Raw genomic sequence first — 13,053 nt, forward strand, 5'->3', positions numbered from 1 at the left:
TATATATGTCTACAAAATAATAATATAAGTAATAATATATTTCTAAAAAATAAACATAAAAGTGATATCAAAATAAATGTGTTTATCTATAAAATTAATTAGTTCAAATGACAAATTTCAATATTCTTATATTGAATATCACATCTCAGATTCGAACTCAAAACTTTGCAATTGTGTTCAAATTTATTTTACCATTTGATATAAAAAAAACAAAATATGTTTAATTTGGACCTCACAAAAAATGTTCAAAGGTGAAATAAATTTTATAATAATAAATACAGAACAAATACAATATTTTATTAAAATTTTTTAAAAATAATAAAATTCATTAAGATCATGAAGACAACTTCATTAAAATATAATTTAATTAAATACATACGTATAAAAATGTATACTACCTAGCAAAAACTATATACTAACAAAAAAAAAGTATGCATGCCTATATGAAATTATGTTTCTCTATTGAATTTTTTATTTTATTTGACAATATTCTATATAGTGATTATAAAGAGATAAATCACTCTTCTTTTTCTAACTAACGAACCGGCTCTATTTACATTAAAAAAAATGGTATATAGCAAAAAAACTTATTTTTTAAATACACTTCATAACAAAAACTTATACATGTATTGAGATATGACACAGAAATATTTACACTATCGATGCTTACTAATCATATCCACAATTGAAGGAAGCAAAGCATGAATTGAGGCAATCAAATTAAAATCAAATATTTCATATAAGTGAGGCTATAAAAATCACTGATTAAACAAGAATGGTCCTTGATTCTGGCCAAAAATAAAGAAAGGTGCTTGATTAGAGAAAAAGAAGGTTTGACAATTGAACCACTAATATAAGAGTCTATATCATTCAAAAAGTAGAAACCCACCACAGTACATACTTATTATTCCACCACAAAAAAAAATTAAAAAAAGCATGACCATAAAGGAAACCAAAAGAAACTAGTATAGAATTATATTTAATAATGGAAAAAGTTAAATAACATCATAGTCATCATTAAAATAAAGTGAGTGTACCATAGGTTAAAATATCATTAATGAAGGAAAAATATAAATATATATTTTCAACTTATTTGATAAATATCTCATTGATCATTGATCATTTGATTGAGATTAAACGATTAGAAAATATATAAATTTTAATTTTATAATATAAAAGTATGAATTTAATTTTAAATAATTTGATCTCGATTGAATTAATTAAAATATCTTAAATAGGTGAATGAGAAAAAATTTATGGGTAGGAAATTCGGGTCCTTAAAATATAAATATAAATATTAATGCTTGTGTAGTAAAAATAGACACTTGCTCTTTCATCTCTCTTCTTCACTTTATCTTTTCCTTTGCAACATTCATAAAGTAAAGCTAACACATAAAGCCATTCCACAAACGAAACAAAAACATTCTTTCTAACACTAAGAAGGAGCAGGTGCAATCTTGGAGACAAACAAGGTGAATCCTCTCTCTCTCAAAGTCATCCTATGCTTTTTCTCTTTTCTTTTGTTTGAAATTCATGGCTAGCTAAAGAAAGGTGAATATGGATTTTTCATGTGTCTTTTCTTTGATGCACAATTCTTAGCTATTTATTCTGGGTTTTAGAGTTGTTCTAAAGCTGACACATATCTCAACTTCCACTAGCTAGATTTATTTGTTGTTACTTGTTTGTATCTTTGATTTTCATTTTCTAGCTATACCTAGGTGACTACATGTTCATTATAGATATCTAAATTTTTAAGGTCCACACATATTCATATGTTGATATTATTACCCTCTCTCTTTTTCAACCAAAGGAAGTTTTTTTTTATTTTTTTTATTATCAAAATCTAAACTTTTCCTTTTCCTTTTCTTACCTTTTAGCTTATATGATAATTTATAAAAAAAACGTATAAAAAATAAAAGATGATACCATATGTTATTGTTTTTCAAGTCATGATCCTTTACAATTTATTCAAACCCTTTTCACCATATATATAACTCAATTGTTTGAGTAGGAAAAAAACCCTTTCTATCCTTGTTTTGATTTTGTTAATTATATATGTCTCAAATTGATTTTAATTAACATGCTCTTGAAATGAAATCTTTTATATATATTTTATAGATTTATGTGACATGAAGAACACTATAATTATAGGTTTCCACTGATGGAAGGGATAGCTCCTAATTCATGTACAAGACAAGTATTAGAGAAGAAAGCAAGACCACAAGAGCAAATAAATTGTCCAAGGTGCAATTCAACCAACACAAAGTTTTGTTATTACAACAACTATAGTCTAACACAACCAAGATACTTTTGCAAGACATGTAGAAGGTATTGGACTGAAGGAGGATCTCTAAGAAATGTTCCTGTTGGAGGTGGTTCAAGAAAGAACAAGAAAATAACTCCTAATCCATCAAAAATTCCTGACCTAAATCCACCAACCCTACAAGTCTCTTCTCAAAACCCTAAAATGCAAGGAGGTCAAGATCTTAATCTTTCTTTTCCATCTATGGAAAATTATCATCATCATCATCATCATCATGGCATGTCCTCATTTGTTCACCATGAGATGCATAACAATAATGAATCATCTTCTTCAGCTCCAAACTCACTTTCAGCTCTTGACCTACTTAGGTCTAGCATGGCATCTAGAGGATTAAACCCTTATGCTAATAATAATAATAATAATAATAATAATAATAATAATAATAATTCTTTGATGCCAAATTCAAATGCTCTTTATCCTAATGGATTCCCCATGCAAGAAGTTAAACCTAGTCTTGGATTTTCAATTGATGGGATTGGAAATAGATCATATGACCATGTTCAAGAAGGTGGTGGCAATGGAAGACTTTTGTTCCCTTTTGGAGATGTTAATAATAAACAACTTTCTACAAGTGATGTTGAAGTGGAACACAATAAAGAACAAGGAAATTCAGCTGGATATTGGAGTGGAATGATTGGTGAAGGATCATGGTAAGAAGAGATCAAAGAAATGGAAGAACATGGAAAGTGAGATCAACATGCATTATCTTCTTTATTTCTCTATATTTATTTATTTTTCTTTTTTTTTTTTTTACATGGATATCACTTGTCTTAAGTTTTTCAGAACTAACAATAGGGTCGATGCACATTTACTTCTAGAAAAAATTGAATTAACCATGAAAAATTAAAGACAAAAAAAATTAAAATTTGTCTCTAATTTTGTTTAGTAGACGTCAAAATTAGAGATGAATTTATTTTTTGTCGTCTCTAATATTTCAATTGATAATTTAATTTTTTTTAGTGGTGATAATTTTCATTACTTTGCTTTGTATACACAGCCTTTGGTATTTGAGCAATGTGAGGATTGTTTTTTTTTTTTTTATATATATAGAGGGATATAGAAGAAGAGTGAATATATTGGACATTGTTTTAGTCCATGGCATGCAACCTGTATTCATGAATTCTTCTTATTCAAGTAGATTGTTTGATTTATGTGTTTAATTTAAATTTTTAATTCAAATGAATTTTTACGAAGAATTAAGATTTAATATGCAATGAGAAAAACAGTTAGACAATATCTATAAATTTAAAATTTTAAAAAATTTGAATATATAAATTCTGATGCAACGTAATTTTAGTGGTTCCAATCATACCCTAAATTAGATAAGTTCAAATTTGCAAGTGCACAACCATAATTAAAAATTTGGTTGAATTGCTTTGTGCACTTTTTCCAGCTACTCTTTCTATCTATGTCTCCCTTATATAAAAAAAAATAGTGGGGTTGTCAGCTTTGTTGTCAAAATTATCACATATGAGATTCTTCCAACTATGAAACCACTTGATAGCATTATTCAAAAGAATAAATAGTAAAAGAATATTGAAAAGGAAGGACAAGAGAGTGTTTTTAAGATCTCAGTGTTTTGGCTGAATCAGGAATGTCACACCCACTTTTAAATTAATTAAGTATATAGAATTATAAAACACATTGTTAATTAGATGTACTATATAGACAACATAATTACCAAATTGGACAAATCTTTAAAATTGGATTACCTGCCTCAACCAAACACTAACTCCATTTATATAATTGTCATCCACTTGAAGTTAAAATTTAATTTGAAGACTTCAATTTCAAATGTTATAGTGTCCTATGTCATTCATCCACCTTCAGTTAATTAATTAACATATATATATATATATATATGACTATATGGTAGGACTATGCAATACTTGGTTCGGTATTTTTGTGGGGCCCTCAAACATTCCCTTGAAACAAGTGGAGACGATTTTCTCCACTAGCCAGGTCAATGGCTTCACATGCGAACGATTCATTATCAACTATTATTATTATTATTAAAAATGCTTCTCCATTCGCTATATTTTTCTCAACTTAAAATTTTAATTCTCATAATATTATTATTATTATTATTAAAAATTTAATTTTGTAAAATAGAGAGCAGGTATATCATATTTCAAAACTTATTATTATTATTATTTTATTTTTATTATTATTATTATTATTATTATTATTATTATTATTATTATTTATCTTGTAATTGCATGTGTTATGTTTTTCACTTTCAGAGTGTTCGATTGGAGGAAAAAATACATAATTTCCTCGTCATATGTTGGCTTTCTTCTTACGCCTATTTCCCAATTATATTCTCTTTTTATTTTTGCACGGGCTATTTACATTGTTTGAAAATCAAAATGTTTTTTTCATGGATGATAACCGAATTTGAAATTGATGAGGTAATTTTTTTGTTTTATTTTAGAGATCATAAATATCATCATAATTAATTTATATAAATTTGAGTATTTGAATTTGAATTAAAAAAAAATATTTAACTTAATAATATTAATCTTTAATGATTAGATAGACTCAAGACAAATTGATTAGATAACAAATAATTATGGTACGAGATGTGAATCAAGGTATTAGCGAAAAAAGAAATGTAAACTCAAGGTAATACAAACATTAGTTGGCATGTTAAAAAAATGACTACATGAAATAATTATTTGTGAGTCAAAAGCATTTAACTTTAACTTAAATCTTCATTAACAAAAAAAAAATGTAATCTCGTTCTAAATCTTTGATGGTTGTTACATATTATGTCTGTTCCAAATTAATAGATTTATTTTTATTGAAAATTAATAGATAATTTAAAAACCTGATAAAAATTGATTCGAGTTGTCTGACTCCCACAAAGTTATGAATTCAACAATCACTATCGATGTGAATAATTTTTTGTGGGTGATCTGGAAGCGCATTTATTAGCACTTTTTGAACTTTAAGATCTATCTACCTTAACCTAAAAAATTCTCGTGTTTTAATTCATCTAAATTTTATTTCAACAAAAAATAAAATTATTAATTTACGTATACAACTGTATGTGAAAAGAAAGTATCAAAATCTTAAACTATAAAAAAAATATAAAATGACCATTAGTTAAACTATAAAAAAAAGTTTGGTCAAAGTTTTTAATGAAGAATTTTGTCATCAATTGTGGTGTTATCTGGCTCTAAGGATAATGCTATTTTCAAACTAAACAAAAATTTTAATAAAAAAAGAAATATACTATAAAAATAAAAAATAAAAAATAAAAAACAAAAGTGAAAAAACTGCTCAAACTTAAAATATGGTTACGTTTTCAACACGGTGGAATTATTGTCATCCAGTTTCCACATCAGTCAGCAGACTAAGCACCATCCAAATTCTTAACTTTGAAGAAACGCTTAATGTATTTTATACTATATTCTATTATTCCTTCACACCATGGTTTTTTTATTTATTTTTATTTTTATTTCACACATCCATTTTCATATTCATAGTTGACTATAAGATCAAGCAGTTAGGACATTTAAGTAGTACTTACGGTTCTCTTCTCTCAAAGCTATCAGCATCACGACATTTAATTATTTTTATAAAGTTCACGTTGAAAATTCCAATTTTAAAAGCATCAAGCTTGCAAAACAATTTTGCTTAAAATAAAATATTTTTAATTTAAATTAAAAAATAAATCCGTTCTATGTACGTGCTTAAAAAGCTATTGTAATGCATGTAAATTTTTTATACAAGAATTTGCATAACAATTAAATTCATTTGTTGAACCTTTTGTTTTGTTTGTGTGGTTTCTTAGGTATGGTTAGGATAGGTATCTTTTACGTTAATTGATAAGATATTTTTTATGGAAGGAACTTCTTTCACTCCACATTTTCCTTGAAAAGGTTTAATAGATATACATTAACACCAAAGAATAATTTTACACTATCATCTAATAAATATGTCATACAATTAATTTAAAACCATTTTTCATTCATACATCTTGTGAAACTGATTCTTGACTAAGGTAAAAGTTAGATAATCCATACTTGCTTGTATATTGATTAATTAATATTATAGTTTCTGATTTTGTGAATTTTTTACTGATTTTCTATATGTAGGTTTGAGCACCTCATGTACTCATGAAGTTTGTTTGGCTTTTAAAAAATCCAATCAAATCCTAGGCGGAAGAATAAACCAAACAAACACCACAAGTGTATATATATATAAACTTATTTAAATTTTGCTTATAACGTGGAACACGTGTGTGACAACTGTTTCAGCATATTCAAGACAAGTTGACATAAATAACTTTTACAGAGTTTATGCAAAAAAAAAAAATACAACTTTATACAAAAGACTTGACCTCATATGACGTAAGATTATGGATTAGCACGAGTTTGATTAAATTGTTTACCCAATCAAAATAATTGTACAGAGAACTACATTTGATAGATAGATCACCGAAGACCAATATTTAAAAATTTCTCAAACATCGATTGGTCAAATATTATTTTGACAAAAAGAAGAAAAACAATTATATGCTGAATTTTGAAGCACTCATTACAAACATTACAACAAAGAGGATCATAAACTTCTACTTCAGAGAAATGACATTACCAATATAAAAAGTTTTGGACAATTTTCAATTACCGATCATATCAGCTAACTCATGCTTCTAATGAATTAGATAGTTTTATTTCTATATTGGAAAAATAAAAAACATAACTTTCAACAATAAAATTTAACGCTAATGCAAAGGATCATTCTTGTATAAGAGTTTTCTAAGGCATTAAAGAAAGAAAGGTACTTACTAGTTACTACATTTAAAAGCACCGTCATAATCTCTGGTACACGTATTTTCTCTACTGTACAGAAATAATAACTCAACATATTTATTTGTTTCAATACCTTAGAATAAGAAGCTTAAGAAAAAACAGTTGGCAACAAAACATTGATTGATTTTGAGTATCCTTCCAAAGTTCTGCCTTTCTATACAAAGGTTCAACCTTTTTTTTTTGTCCAGAACAATAGAAGGAACAAGAGATGCTCATGAGCTACTTAACCACAGTTTTGTTTCATGGACACACATAAAACACTTATTACTTATCAGCGTTGATACCGAATATCCTGACCTTGTGCATGTGGGGGAACTTCGCGACAACTAGAACAAACACTGCGACCGTGTTGAAGAACAGCATGGGGTGTTCATAGTCAGTTGTGTGTGAGGCTATCAAGTACCTGTCAATCAGATGAAGAAAAAAACAGTAAATAACTATTTGAATTTTAAACAATAATAGCAGAAAAATTTGGATTGTAGATAGCTGATTCAATAAGACAACTCTAGCCATCAAACATTAATCATTTAGTAAGACTTCTTTCGTCATCAAATAGATCACTTAATAAGACTCTTCAAAATATACAAACAATATTAGTTTAAGTGTTGGCCAAAGCTTTCTTTTATTTATTGTTAATAAGTTGTTAAATTTTGATGTTAATTATGAATATGCTACTTAATTATGTTTGGTCATTCATCTATTTATAAATAAATAAATAAAATCACATAGATGGGATAGCTACGTGAATTAAATGATACATTTATAGTAGTGTCATGAACTAAATTCTCAGCTAGCAAATCTTGATTTAAGTCATTTATAATAGTTTCACCTACAGTTATGCTTGGTCATTTACAATTCGAAATTCAGTATCATATTGTAGCGCACAAGTCTAATAGTTCTGTAGTAGAACTTCCTTTGAAACTTGATAGACAACTTTTGATCACAAAAAACACATCATACACTTCTCCATTTCATCCAACCAACTACAATCTTATAGTTTACATGTGCCCGAAATTCTGCATCATCTTGTATGGTACATCAAAACTTATGCAATTAGTAGAATAGTAAATTATCTAATTTTCACCTCTCTTGACTCTCCCATTAGGATGACATCACAGACCAAAAACATGCAATGCATATTATGATACTAGCTCCTGGACATGCTTAGTAAACAGAAAAAACCAGGTTTGACAGCCCTACTTGTACTAAATTATGCAATATGCACATTCCTACAAGTATAATTTAATAGTTGATGCACAATGGAAAAGATAACTATATATTATAGAGACATAAAGTGATGCACAGTGGAAATTTCAGCCAGAAACTCAAAGGGATTTGCTTTAACTTGTTTGTCGGTGCATTTTCTTTGTTTAACCTTTGGGCCCTTGTTAAGAGGCTTTGTTATTTGTTATCTTCTCTTTTTGACTCATGCTCCTCTAAAGTGAAGGGAATAGGGAGCACTTTAAACTTTAAAGACCAAAGTGCAAAGTTATAAATGATGACTAGAAAACCAATTATTGAAATTCAGATAAAATTCATGCACCTATATAACAACTTGTGAAGTTGCCAAAAGATTCTATTGATCTCCAAACCAATGGTTATATATTCTTCGCTTTTTTCTCATGCCCTCTTCACTTTGGCGGAGTGGAGTCAAATTCTTTCTTTTTATATATAACGATATTTCTTCATTCAAAACATTTTATGGCATAACTAATCATTAATCCTCATACACATCGAAATTATCATCATAGAAACCTTGTTATCATTATTACTTCCTCACCCCATATCATTTACAATCTATCCAATAAAAAACATTTAGTAATAGGCTACAATCTACACGATTTCTTTATATATGATCCGGTTTTCTTACATAATAGTTGCAAGGTTTACACTTACATTAATTGGGAATAAGTAGTAACATTTTCATTCTTTCCTCAAAACAAATGTCATTCAAGAGCTGAAGCAACTAAATATGATGATATAAATATTAGGACATAGAGCTAACTGGATGAGAGTTTTCACAGGTAGGCTCAATGTTGTCAATTGTGGATCACAGAAAATAAAGGTTTGTTCAAATTATGTTGAGGAGTGCTAGCAACACACTTTCTTTGATTGGTTAAGATTTTCATAGATCCCACCAAATCATGTGAGTCCCCCACGAATTTGGTGGGGCCCAGGTAGATTTTAACCAATCAAAGAGAGTGTCTTCAAAAGTGTGTGTTAAAGAGTGTATTGCTAGCATTATTCAATTATGCTATACTAGTGTCATAGTGCCACACCATTTGACAACACTTTGTACTAAATCGTGTATTGGAAAACAACAACAGTTTGTTACGATTCCACTACAATATAGCGCTGCTATTTGACAACACTAGATAGCTGAGAGAAGTGCTCCTCACAACCAGAAGGGAATGACCACATATGACATATCATGCCCACACATAATGAGAGAAAGAAAATAATCTAACTCTATCGGTAGCCACAAGTAAATTAAATTGGACATATTCATGATTTCCACAAACACGTGACATCTATTTTCAAGTTATAGATCAAAATGAGCATAAAATGCACAAGTTACAATAATACGATCAAGAAGGCACACAACACAAATACATTCATTCATCCACATCAGTTTAGACAACATTTTATTATTTTAACGAGCATAGACTAATTAGTGTTTACATAACAAAACTGTACATAAAAAATATATAAAAACCCTGTGATATCAGCAAGAACAAAATACCTTTAAATATAAAAAAGCAGGCATGTAAAATTAAAAGAGAACTTACAGAACCAAAGGAACAACCGTCAAAAACTTCCTGTTACGAGTGAGCTGCTTTCCATTGTCAACCTGCTCCCACCATGTCAATCTGTTGTAGATCCCCTGATCATCAGCAAATGGAGTTCCTTTCTTCCAGTGGAAAAAGTGATATGTTACCTGATAGACACAACATAATCAATCAAGCCATGTAAAGAGATCATATTAACATTACAATAACTGAAAACAAAATGTTAAAATTCATGAGCTAAAATAGGTTGCCTCGACATTATGTTCAAGTTCAACTAGGAAATATAGAAATACAACAACCCACCCATCCCAAAAACTGAACGATGATTGAAAGACATAACAGTTAATTTATTCCAAGTTACTGCCAAAATCATATGAACTTATGAAGTATTTTTTGTTATATCACTATGTCAAACAAATAAACTAATATACTACACAAGAATACCCACATCTTATAATGCTCTTTGAATTAAACTAGTGTACTTCTAAAGTTAAACTGAATAGAGGTAAGTAACAAAATTTAGAACATTGCAAGGAAGATCGAAACTGTGAAAATTACATGAACACAGTTCACTTCCAATTGCATATTATGATTTTATATGATGACAGAGTCTCTAATTTATATGTATCTTATGAAAACTCTCTCTCTCACTTGATATTTCTGAACAGCAAGAATAAAAATGCTGAATCATTTACACACAAGAAGTAGCAAGCCCCGCACTAAATAACTATGCAATCTGAATCACGACTCAATAAATTAACATCTGAACCTTTTCAACTCGAGCACAATTAATTAACTTCAATATCAAATTCAATATCTCATCTCACAAACCCCACAAAACATGAAGCGCATAAATTCATCCATCAAAAGTACAATCAACACAACACAATTTCCCCATCTACAAACTATTCAACCAATCAATAACCTAATTACCCCACCACATAAACACACATACTATGAAGCAGGGATACTGATACGAACACCGGACACTAACTATCACAGATACCGGTAATAATTTGAGAAAATAAATCAATAGAATAATATAATCAAGGTGTCAGTGTCGCGTCGACACGCCTTCGATCAGAGGTATCGGTACTACATAGCATACAAACACTAAAAAAATCCTAGAACTATAAGGTTTCCAAATAGGTCATCATCATTCATCAAAGGGTAAATCAGGCAACAAGAACAACAAAAAGAAGCCAAATCAACAAGACATGAATTCAATTCAATTAAAAAATAAAAACAATACTTAAAAATGAAAAATAAAAAGGAAAAGGAAAGGGTAAAAGAAGAAGATACAAGGAAATGAGCGAGATTGACGATGGTCCAAGCGATTCCAGGTGAACAACCAAAAACAGAGAGAACAAGGATCCATGAAAAGAACAAGATGAGAATATAGGTTGTCCAAACACCAGGGTACGTGAACCACTCTGTGTTCCTGTTCAGATCCGCAGGTGGCACAGCTTTCACGTACAGATTTGCCATCAAAATTTCGAGAATCTAAAAATACCCTTTTGATTGAAAACCAGAATAGAATGATGGTAGATGTAAAAGATTGTAACTTGATGATATTGATTATGGTGGGTTTGATTTAGGGTTAATTTTCTGAATGAAAATTCCAAAACCCAGAAACGCAACCCTTTTTAGTTTTTTTTTTTTTTTATTTTCTCTTTCTACCTGGTTAATATGTCAATGATAGCGTATTCAATATTGAAAATGATAGCTAAGCCTAAAATTGATTTGCTTCGTAGTAAATATTAAAATTAAAGAGAAAAAAATGAATGCATCTTTGTTGGAAACAAATTTTACATATATATCTAAAAGAATGAGATAGTTATTTTTTCTTTTTGAAAAACCGTTGTAAAATAGTTACATAACAAGATAATGAGTTTTTATTAGGTGATGATGTTAAATTGTTTTATATAATTAGTATATAATTATTAAACTCTAAATAAATTCTTATTAAATTGAAAATGACTTTGTTTTTTATTGATAAGTGTAAAGATGTATATAACAATGATATGATGAATTTGATATTCAATCAGAGACAATTAAATTGATTTGGTATAAATTATGTCAAATCATTTAAACTCAAGTTTTATTATTTTTAATATTGATCGGTTAAATATAATTTAAAGTTGATCATTTAAAATTTGAACAAAATAATTATATATTTTTATATTATATAAGTAGTATTATCATAAAAAAAAATTGATGTATTAATATATCTTTTACTCATTATATATTATTTTTTACTCATTGTAACTTATTTTAATAGTAGAAAATATGTATTCTATAAAACTTAGTTCAACTAGTAATATAGATATTATTAGATTGGATATTTTTTATAGTGACTTAAATTCAAAATCAACATATCTACTTTGTTTTTATATAAAGAAAAAGGTATAGTAATTATAAAATAAATTTTTAAAATTTTTAGTCAACCTAAATCAATTTATCCTTTATTATTGTTTGTTTTGATTCAAATTTTGTAAAATCATACTATATGTGTCTTTATATATAAGAATTTGTTGACTAAACCACGTGTATTAAGAAAACTTATTATAATATTAAATTTATTGTTAATTTGTATTGTTTTATAAATTTACCACTTTATAAAATATATTTTATTTATGTTTTTACTATAATAGTTATTTATAATATGATTATAGAAAATTGTAATATAAATAGTAGTGTATGGAAAGAAAATAATTAACACATTTGAAAAATAGGAAGACATAGTGTAAAAGGATACTGAAAAATCATAAAAGAGTGTTATATATAAAGACAAAAATGTTTATAATAAAAAACTATATTAAACTCTTGACTCGGATGTTATTTTCTTCAAAAATCTAAAACTAAACCGTATATTTAGACCTCCATTTAGGTGTTTTTTGTTGGTTAAGGTTAGAAAGTGGAATTTATTTTTGCTTTTTAAATTTTGTGGCTATATTCAAATAGGATTAAAACAAAGGAAAAATTAACTAATATAGATAGATGCAGTAGTCATCATTTAATATTAGTTAGTTGGGGAAATATATTTTTGGAGTTTATTTTGGTAATTTCACGAAGCTTTTGTCACTTTATGTGCAATAATAAACACACCGACTTGTTTGGT

At 27.9% G+C, this 13,053-nt stretch overlaps 2 protein-coding genes across 4 annotated transcripts; one reads left to right on the forward strand and one right to left on the reverse strand.

The window, feature by feature from the left end:
• Window positions 1–1,313: 1,313 nt before the first annotated feature.
• Window positions 1,314–3,474, forward strand: LOC101515386 (dof zinc finger protein DOF2.5-like). 3 transcript variants are annotated; one of them, XM_004510591.4, is made up of 2 exons: window positions 1,314–1,472; window positions 2,152–3,474. In XM_004510591.4, the coding sequence occupies exon 2, from the start codon at window positions 2,162–2,164 to the stop codon at window positions 2,975–2,977; it is 816 nt and encodes a 271-aa protein (XP_004510648.1). In that variant the 5' UTR covers window positions 1,314–1,472; window positions 2,152–2,161; the 3' UTR covers window positions 2,978–3,474. The 3 variants fall into 3 exon arrangements, with proteins under 3 accessions (XP_004510648.1, XP_012574131.1, XP_004510649.1); XM_012718677.3 differs by having other exon boundaries at window positions 1,322–1,472; window positions 2,119–3,474; XM_004510592.4 differs by having other exon boundaries at window positions 1,326–1,551.
• A 3,574-nt stretch (window positions 3,475–7,048) lies between these two features.
• On the reverse strand, window positions 7,049–11,641 carry LOC101515064 (uncharacterized). Its single transcript, XM_004510590.4, has 3 exons — window positions 11,235–11,641; window positions 9,933–10,081; window positions 7,049–7,546 (listed from the first exon to the last, which is right to left on the reverse strand). Exons 1-3 carry the CDS (start codon window positions 11,418–11,420, stop codon window positions 7,408–7,410), a joined length of 474 nt encoding a protein of 157 aa, XP_004510647.1. The 5' UTR covers window positions 11,421–11,641; the 3' UTR covers window positions 7,049–7,407.
• Between the last annotated feature and the right edge of the window lie 1,412 nt (window positions 11,642–13,053).

This window comes from Cicer arietinum, chromosome 7, assembly GCF_000331145.2.
Source record: "Cicer arietinum cultivar CDC Frontier isolate Library 1 chromosome 7, Cicar.CDCFrontier_v2.0, whole genome shotgun sequence".
NCBI lineage: Eukaryota > Viridiplantae > Streptophyta > Magnoliopsida > Fabales > Fabaceae > Cicer > Cicer arietinum.

Bases quoted from the DNA above. Each gene is read 5' to 3' on its own strand.
- LOC101515386 (XM_004510591.4), top strand. From the start codon at position 2,162: ATGGAAGGGATAGCTCCTAATTCATGTACAAGACAAGTATTAGAGAAG.
- LOC101515064 (XM_004510590.4), bottom strand. From the start codon at position 11,420: ATGGCAAATCTGTACGTGAAAGCTGTGCCACCTGCGGATCTGAACAGG. The intron at 10,082-11,234 runs GTATCTTCTTCT...TGTGTCTATCAG, and splicing joins TCAATCTCGCTCATTTCCTT to GTAACATATCACTTTTTCCA. The intron at 7,547-9,932 runs GTAAGTTCTCTT...TCTGATTGACAG, and splicing joins ACGGTTGTTCCTTTGGTTCT to GTACTTGATAGCCTCACACA.